Genomic DNA, 9,718 nt, shown 5'->3' on the forward strand with positions numbered 1-9,718 from the left:
GCAGTGCTGGTCTAGATGGGATACCTAGGAAGGCCTCTAATGAGGTGGCATTTGAAGTGAAACCTGAAGGTTGAGAAAAAGCAGCCATGGGAAGATCTGGGAGTGATGTGTATCAGACAGGGCAATAAGGAGTGCAAAGGCCCGGAGGCAGGGGGGTTCCAGGCCTGCTCAAGGAACAGAAAGGAAGCTACTCCGGCAGGAGAGGAGTGAGGTAAAAAGTGGTGGGACGTGGGGTTAGACAGGGAGGCAGGGGCACGATCTTTTGCGGGTCTTGGGGAATGTAATAAATGGAAGCCATTGAGGCTGCCATGTGATTTACCCTCTGAGAAGATCGCTATGACAACAATTACCTAGTCAGAATTGTTACGTGTAAAGATGAGGCCCAGTTCTTTTCGGTGTCACTACCCTAACTCTAAGGAGGAAGGCTCCTCTTCCAAGAAAACTTCTTGCAAACCCACAGGTGACACACCTCCTTCCAAGCCCACGGCTGAACCGAACACGCCCCAAAGGAAAATGCCTCCTGATTGGACAAATACAGGTGCTTGACCTTCAGGAGGCCGAGTCGGGCGGGGCCCACTGTGATTGGTTACAGCTCTTCTTTCTCTTCCAATCAGACAGCTACTCTGAATAGTGCGAGCATCCCATTCTCCTAGTGAGGCGACTGCGCTCTGTGATTGGTGCTCCCTGTATGAGTGACAGAAGATACAACCTATGTACGCAACGACGGACGGCGCTGACTGGGCGCTGTGGGCTGTGCTGCCGAGACCCCGGGCTCTCAGTGCGAGTCAGGCTCTGTCCCCCCGCCCCGCGCGCTGCCCAGGCTATGGCCGCCCCGCCGCAGCTGCGAGCTCTGCTCCTGGCCGTCAACGCACTGCTGCGCAAGCGCCGCTACCACGCAGCGTTGGCCGTGCTTAAAGGCTTCCGGAACGGGGCAGTGTGAGTAGTGCCGTCGGGACGGGCTGAGGGCCGGGCTGGGGTCGGAGGCGCGGGTTCGAGGCCCGGCGCCGCCGTGCTATGTGTCCCCGCGCAGCCCTCGTGTGTCTCTCGTTCTCGGTGTCCACCATCTGTGCAGTGGGAGCTGGATTTTCGGTTCCTAGCGCCTTCCCAGCTTAGAGCCGGGGCTCCCACTGCACTGTTTCTGGCTCCTCCTTGTTTTGCAACTTCTCTTTTGCCTTGAGCGCCTGCCATGCCAGCCCCTGCATCCCCTCATTTGGGTCCATCTCACCTTGGCCTACCTGGCCTCACTGCCCCATCTGCACAATGGGAAACTGGATTCTGGCCTCTAGCAGGCAGACAGACGCCTCCTGCCTTTGCTTCCCCCATTAAGCTGCCCGTGGGCTCTCATCCGCCTTTGCACTCCTCATCTGTATGATTCCAGCACCAAATCTCCATTTGGCACAGGGGACTCCTGGGGTGTGACAATGAATGTAAAAGAAACTGCAAATATTTGCCGGGCAAATTGGTCTCACTCTGACCATCGTACCTGCAGGAGAGGAGGTCTTGGGGTCATCTCGCCTGGCTGGTGCCTGTAGGATAAGCTGGGTCTCCTTAAACTTCATGCATAACGGCCACCATTTATTGAGGGCCTACTGTTCCAGAACTGGGACAAAACAGAGAACAAACCATACAAAGGTCTGTGTCCCCCTGGAGCTGGCATCCTAGTGGCAGCATGGCATGGTGGTGAGGATGGGGACTGCCTCGGTTTGAATCCTGGTGTCTCCTAACTGTGTGATCTTGTCGAAGTCATTTAGCCTCTCTAAGCCTCAGTTTCTATAAAATGGGCATGATCATAGTACTTATACTATCAGAGAACTGAGTCAATATGTGTGAAATGCTTAGTGCAGCACCTGGCATATATATATAGAAAACTGTTGGCTGTTGTTACTATGGTTATGTTCACATGAGGTCTGCCCAGCTCACTCCCTCACCTATTTCAGGCCTCTGTCAAAGTGTAACCTACTCATAACTGAGACCATCCCCGAACTCCCCACCTCCTTCCCTACTTTATTTTCTCTGTAGTACTTGTCACCATATGACACTAAGTAGTTCACTTATGTATCTTGTTTTCACCCATCTTTCTCACTAGAAAGAGAGATTCATGGGGACAGAAATTTATCTACCTTGTTCCTTGGTATATTCCTAGCACCCGGTGTATTATAGCTCTCAAATATTTATTGAATGAAGGAATAAATGTGCAAGGTAGGAATTGCCATTGTCTCCACTTTCCAGAAAAGAAGACTGTGACTCAGAGAAGTAAACTCATGGTCACTTCACTTGGTCAGGGTTCAAACCCAGGGATGCCTGACCAGATGGCAGCTCTTGGCTTCCGTGGGCACTCAGAGTTGTAGAAGCTTATTTCCACTGGGTCTGGCCTGATCATATCAGCCATTCCTTGTTGTGATCTGGGGGTGGACCCTGAGATAGCATCAGTGGCCCTTTTGCTGAGATATTCACAGGGCTAAGCAGGAGTGAATAGGAGTCACACAGGCCCCAGTGCCAGCAGGCATTGCCTAATGAGACTTTTGCACCTCTGCCCCCACTCCAGCTTTCTCTGTGTCCTCAGGGTAAATTCCCAGCCAGGGAAGGCACTTTCTGAGGTCTAATCCCAGTTCATTTTAAAAGTGAATAACCCTTCATCTCTTCTGGCCTCAGTTTCCTTCTCTGTGAAGTAGAAACAAACTCATCCATACAGGCTGCTCTGAGGCAGTGTTCCCATTACTGGTTAGTTCTTTTTTTTTGTCTTTTTTGTGACCGGTAAGGGGATCGCAACCCTTGGTTTGGTGTCTCCTGCACCATGCTCAGCCAGTGAGCGCACCGGCCATCCCTATATAAGATCCGAACCCGCGGTGGGAGTGCCACTGCGCTCCCAAGCGTGGCACTCTCCCGAGTGCGCCATGGGGCCAGCCCTAAGATACTGTGCCCATCAGTAAGGATTGCCAGTCCAGGGGGGAAGACTGACCATTGAACTCCCATGGCAGTACCAGGTGATCAGGAATGCTTTACAGAGGAGGGGATAGTGACATTTTGTTTGTTTGTTTGTTTGTTTTTTTAAAAAAGATGACAGGTAAGGGGATCTTAACCCTTGACTTGGTGTTGTCAGCACCACACTCTCCCAAGTGAGCTAACCGGCCATCCCTATATGGGATCCGAACCCGTGGCCTTAGTGTTATCAGCACTGCACTCTACCGAGTGAGCCACGGGCCGGCCCGATAGTGACATTTTGAAGGCTGAATTGGAATTTTCCAGGGAGAGAAGAGCATCACAGGCAGAGGGAATGGCCTGAACAAGGCCTGGAGGTGGAAAAGAATATGCTGTTTGTGAAGAGAGGCCATCCATTTAGGGAGGCCTACTTGTATGACCGAGATGTTTGGACTTTGTAAAATTTAACTTGCTTTGATGTTCCACTCTATATTAGTCTGTTTTCTGTTGCTTGTAACAGAATACCTAAAAATGGATAAGATATAAAGAAATAGAATTTATTTCTTACAGTTTTGAAGGCTGGGAAGTCCAAGGTCCAGGGAGCACATCTGGTGAGGCCTTCTTGGTGGGCACTCTACAGAATCCCATGGCAATGCAATGTGTCACATGACGAGAGTGGCAAGGGCATGCTTTACATGCTCACTTGTTCTCCTTATAAAGCCACCAGTCTCCTCACTGATAACCAGTTAAACCATTAACCCACTAATCCATGAATGATTTAATCCATTCATGAGGACATAGTCCTCATGATCCAATCATCTCTTTAAGACCCCACCTTTCAGATGAAAGTTCCTGCAGGGGCTTTGGAGGGGACAAATATTGAAAGCATAGCACACCCCTAAATATTTCAGTGTAAAACCTAACTCAGTTTGATATTCCACCCCTAAATATTTCGTTGTGCATCAAAGAGCATTTTTCTATATGACTAAGTTATCATGACTGCATTTAATAATTTAATAATAATTTTTTTTTTTAAGATGACCAGTAAGGGGATCGTAACCCTTGACTTGGTATTGTCAGCACCACGCTCTCCCAAGTGAGCTAACTGGTCATCCCTATATGGGATCTGAACCCGTGGCCTTGTTGTTATCAGTACCACACTCTCCTGAGTGAGCCACGGGCTGGTCCTAAATTAATAATAATTTTATAATGTTGACTATCGTCCACTCAATAATCAAATGGTTCCAGTTGTCCCGCAGTGTCCTCTACAGCTAGTTTTTCCACCAGCATTCTCCAGGACATCACACTGCACCTGTTATTATGTCCTTTAAGTCCTTTTTCATCCAGGGCATACCTTTTTTTCCAGGGGTAATCCCATAAACAGGAGAGTAACCGGCCCCCATCTGAGTTTGAAGACGTTGGGAAGGAGCTTGGCAGATGTAGGGAGTTGGGGGCACTGTTCACTTGTGTGTGGGTATAAGTAAGGAACCGTTAGCCCTGGCCCTCTGAGACAGCGTGGGCCTCTTAGTTCAGGAGAAAGAGATGTGGCTTTGGAGGATGCTTGGAGAAGAGAGCTTACTGGGACTGGGATGGGGGTGCTGGCCCCCTGCCCACTGCTAGGCATGGGAGAGGACAAGCGATCCAGCATGGCCTCTGCAACAATGACACTGGCTTTAGATCGATAACATTTTAAATTTCTTTAATTTTATTTTTTAAAAATTAGGTAGCACATGCGGAAAAGGCATAAGAAGTTAGATGCTAAAATGTCCTGCACACCCCATCCCTCTTTCGCCTAGTCCTCCTCCCTGGAGTTAACCCCCATGTCCAGTCTGTTATGACCTCCTCCCAAAATATTGTGTACATATACAAATAAATACATATATTTTCCCCCCACACCTTTAAAATCTTTATTTTGAAACAATTTTACATTTATAGAAGAATTTCTTCATTTTACACAATTATTGCCATGCTGTACACACTGCTTGCTCTAATAAATCCTGCAGACTCTCCAGATCGGTGTGCATGAAGCCACCTCATTCTTTTGTAGCTTCGTAGCATTCTGTTCAATGGTGGAACCATTATTTTTGGCAGTTGGCCAGTAAGGGATGGAACCTGAATCTTGGTGTTATCAGCACCATGCTCCGACCCATTAAGCTAACTGGCCAATGCAAGGAACCATTATTTACTTATCCAGTAGCCCCCTGTGGGTGGACATGGGCTAGATTTCAGTTTTTTGTTCTTTCAAACAAATTTGCAGTGAACATTCACATATATTCAGGTGACAACAGTATGTGGCTTATTGCCATTGTCTCAAGGAAGCTGTCAAGGACTTTTAGGACTTGTAGCCTGGGAAGACCAAAGTCAAGCAGCTGGAGAACTTGTTTGGGAATGGGGGTGAGGGTGTCCAATAAAGAAGAATAGGAAAAGAAAAAACACAATATTGGTTGAGCTAGGAACTTTTACATATACTACATCCTTAACTGTCAGAGGCAACTCTGAAGTGGAGAATACCTTTTGTTGATAGAAGAAGGGAGGCTCAGAGAGGTTAAGTGAGTTATCCAGGTTCACACAGCAAAATATGGCAGGGCTTTGACGCTAAATACCATTTCATTCTACTACTCCTTTGAATGTATTTAAAACAATAAAGGTCCTTATAACACCAAGGTCATGGGTTCAGATCCCCGTACTGGCCAGCCACAAAACAAACAAACAAACAGAAAAAAACCAGTGAAGGTGAACATGTCTTGTTCACATAATCCCCAGATGCTCAAATGAGGTGAAATAAGGGTCGGAGGAAGAGGTTTGAATCTTAAAAAGAGGCAATTATGTAATAGTTAAAATCTTTAATACTTTTAAAAGCAGTGCTTAATCATTGTAGACCATTTTGGAAGTACAGAAAACTTAAAAAAGGAGAAAAAAATAAATTCCCATATTCTTCCATCTCAGGGAACATTGTGGCATATTTCCTTTCCATCTTGCTTTTTGTTTTTTGTTTGTTTGTTTGTTTGTTTTGGGTCTTTTTGGTGCTGGCTGGTACAGGGATCCAAACCCATGACCTTGGTGTTACAAGCACCACACTTAACCAAGTGAGCTAACTGTCTAGCCTTCAATCTTTTTTTTTTTTTTTTAATGCATTTTTACAAAGTTGAGGTCCTCCTGTTCATAGTAGTTGCAAAGAGAGGGGTGTGTGTGTGTGTGTGTGTGTGTGTGTGTGTGTGTGTGTGTGTGTGTGTGTGTGTTTTTAAAGATGACCAGTAAGGGGATCTTAACTCTAACCGGCCATCCCTATGTGGGATCTGAACCCATAGCCTTGGTGTTATCAGCACCACACTCTCCCAAGTGAGCCACAGGCCGGCCCTGAAAGAGGTATATCTTGAACAGGTAGAAGGAAGGTATAATGTTATTGGACTGTTGTAGGGAACTAGTTAACTCTAAGATGGACCAAGCTGAATATGGAACTTTCTAGAAATTACCTTCCCTCAAGGGTAATCAAGGGCTGTTCCAGAATCAGTCAGTCAACAATCATTTATTGAGCACATTCTATATGTCAACTATTATCATGTGGGTTGCTGGGGACTCTGCAGAGGACAAGCCAGACACATTCCCTGTCCTCACAGAACCCACAGCCTAATGGAAGAAAGGTAATTATAATAGAATAAATAATTAGGAGTAATTGAGTCATTAAATTGGGAGTGTGAAGTGCTGCAGAGAAGTTTGGAGATCTGTGGCAATGAAAATATTGCTCCAACCTAGGCTGGAGGGTCAGGAAGCCTTTGCAGAGGGCTCAACTCTGAAAAGACTGGAAGGCTGAGGAAAAGGAGGCTGAGTAAGGAGTAAGGGGATAGCACTCCAGGCAGGGGAAACAGCCTGCACAAAGGCCAGAAGGCAGAGAAGAACCTGATGTGTCAGAGGAACTCCAGGAAGGCCAGCGTGGCTGGTGCAGAAGAGGTGAGCTAGGGCCAAGTCCTGCGGCACTTTCAAAGCTGTGGGGGGAGCCTGGATTTCATTTTGTGAGTAGTGGAAAGATGTTGGAGGCTTTTTAGCTGTGACTGATGTGATGAGATTTATGTTTTTGAAAGATGAGTCTGGCCACAATGGGAATGTCAGGATGGAGTTGAAGGAGCACCTCCGTGAAGCCAGTTGAGTAGGGATGGCGAAGACCTTTACATACATCGTCTCCATTCACCAAAATGATAACTGAGGCTCAGAAAAGTTAAATGACAAGTCCAGGGCCACACTACCAGGAAGTGTCAGAGCTGGGATTTGAATCCAGATCTACCTGGAAAGCCAGCATTATTTCCCCTCCCAAAGTGATGTTAGAATTAGGGATGGGGAGAGCGGACAAGGGGTCATAAGGGAGAACCCAGAAAAAAAACTGCAGTACAGTGATGCTGTAGTAACTCTTTTCTTCTGTTTCTATAGCTATGGAGCCAAAATCCGGGCCCCTCATGCGCTGGTCATGACCTTTCTCTTCCGGAACGGCAGGTACTCGCCCACTTTGTATACCCCTCAATCTGGGACACAGTGTGGTCAGCCCTCAGAGCTAGGATGGTTGTAGCAGCTTCCTAGCTGGGTCAAGCCTGTCCCCCACCACACCTCCTAAAGTCTAACTCAGATCTTATTACCCCTCCTCAAAAGCTTGCCTAGCTCCCCACTGTCCTCCAAAGAAGCCCAACTTCCAGTCCTGGCCTTCAAGGCCTTCTGCAGCCTGGCCTCAGCTGTTATCTCTACTGTGTTCACCCTGGGGTCCCCTTGGCACATGGAACGCGCGGCCATTCCACACAAATGCCATGTATGGTTCTGCCTCCACACATTTGCTCGTGCAGTCCCCCCTTTTCTCTTCTACCCACCTTTATTTCCCTCTTGGCAACCCATGCCGGTTCTCTGAGGATCACTTCTGCTGGAAAGCTGTCTCTGGCCTCTCTTTCCTCCTTCAAGCATCTTGACCTTCCTCTGATTTCCCATACTCTCCCCTCAGGGCACTTCTCAGAAAGCATCTTATGGTCTAATTTTATCTACGTAGACTCACCTGGAGCTTATAGGAATCACACATGGGCAGCCTACCAGCCAAATCCAACCTACAAGATTTTCTTTTTTTGTATTTTTGTTTTATTTATTCATTTTTGTTTCTTTTGGATTTTTTTGCCCCCCTGAATTTTTTTTTTTAATTGAACTCATTCATTCATTCATTCAGCAAGTATTTATTGAGCATCTACTATGTGCCAGACACTATTCTAGGTGCTGGGGATACAGCAGTGAACAAAACAAACGATGATTCCTACTTTCCTAGAATGTACATTCTAGCTGAGGGGGGCAGAAAATAAACATAATGAAATAAGGAAAGTGTATGGTATGGTAGAAGATGATATGGGCTGTGGAAAAGAAAAATTAGAGTGGGGAAAGAGGGGGAGGGGATCAGAGGTGCTGGAGTAGGGACAGTTTGCAAAATTAAATAAGGAAGGCTCCCATGAGAAAGTGACATTGGAGTAAAGACTTGAAACAGGCGAGAGTGTTGGCCAAGTGAGTGAGTATCAGGGGAAAGAGTATTCCAGGCCCTGAGAACAGCCCGTGCAAAGGCCATGAAGTGGGATCATGCCTGCTGAGTTTGAGGAGGCTGGAATGGAGGTATTGAAAGGAATGGAAGACAGAGGAGGGTCATGGCAGTAACCTGGGTTGGTCCCATCCAGCACCATAGAGAGGAGCTTGGCTTTTCCTTTAAATGAAATGGGAAATCGTTGTAAGATTTAGAGCACGGGTGTGCCATTATTGGACTTACGTTTTAAAAGTTTGAGGGTTAAGAATTTGCTTCCAGGTTAAGAACAGATTGGTGGGAGGGGGAGAAGGAGGTGGCACAAGGGTAGAATTAGGTGTACATTAGGAGTCTGTGGCAATAACTCGGGTGATGATGGTGGCCCAAACCTGGGCGGTGATAGTGGAGATGAGGAGAGTGGTCAGTCTCTAGAAACATTTTGAAGGCAGAATTAATGCCAGCATTTGCAAACTGGGAATTTCACATGGAAATCCAGATGTCTTGCCGTAGAACTGGCAACACTGGGGCCCATGTTCCCGTAGGCAAGAACCAGCTGCTCCTGGCTGAACAGGGCCCAGGGGACCCACCTGGCTCGTTTAGGGTCCTTGTCTAGCCTTGAGGGCACTTGAGTTTGCCATTCCTGAATTGAGAGGGGGCGCTCTCCTCCCCTGCTGGCATTCTCCTTGCTGCCCCCTAGTGATTTTAAGAGATAAATTAAATCAGCTACTCTACTTACAGGTTCACCTCTGAGGATAGAGGCAAAACTCAGCGTGTCCCCACCCCCTCTCCCCTGCATCCTTCCCCCGCACATTTTCTGCTCATGGCCACATGGCTTCACTCTGTTTCTCTGCTCTCTACTGTCTATCCCTTCTCAGGCCTTTGCATGTGCTGAGTTCTTTGCCTGGGATGCAGCTCCCCTGCCCTCTTGACCTTATTGACTTCTCATCCTTCGGATCCCGGGACCATCTCTTGTCAAGATCGAAGTTTGGCCCTTGTTTTTGTGATTATTTATTTCATATTTCACTCTCCCATTAGATCATCAGTCTTATGAGGGCAGCAAGCAGATCTGTTTTTTCTCAGAATTGTATCACCAGATCTAGCACATAGTAGGCAGTCACCCACTCATTTATTTCTTCATATGTTCCATTCAAAAAATATTGAACAACTACTATGTGCCAGGCCCTGTTCTGGCCCTGAGGATGAACAAGCCAGGTCTAGACACTACTCTCCAGGAGCTTCTATGGGGGGGGGGGGGGGCCAGGGGGGGGG

At 47.2% G+C, this 9,718-nt stretch overlaps 1 protein-coding gene across 3 annotated transcripts in view; it reads left to right on the forward strand.

The window, feature by feature from the left end:
- Positions 1–804: 804 nt before the first annotated feature.
- Positions 805–9,718, forward strand: part of PXMP4 (peroxisomal membrane protein 4, 24kDa) — a 34,676-nt gene continuing 25,762 nt past the window's right edge. For all 3 annotated transcript variants that reach the window (XR_550182.1, XM_008568200.1, XM_008568201.1), the window contains exons 1-2: positions 805–936; positions 7,342–7,404. Coding sequence is in view for 2 of the 3 variants with exons in the window: in XM_008568200.1 (XP_008566422.1) it covers positions 824–936; positions 7,342–7,404 (176 nt within the window). In the remaining variant the exon portion in view is untranslated. The remainder of the gene's footprint in view (positions 937–7,341; positions 7,405–9,718) is intronic.

The sequence above is a fragment of the Galeopterus variegatus genome, unplaced genomic scaffold (genome assembly GCF_000696425.1).
Source record: "Galeopterus variegatus unplaced genomic scaffold, G_variegatus-3.0.2 Scaffold386, whole genome shotgun sequence".
NCBI lineage: Eukaryota > Metazoa > Chordata > Mammalia > Dermoptera > Cynocephalidae > Galeopterus > Galeopterus variegatus.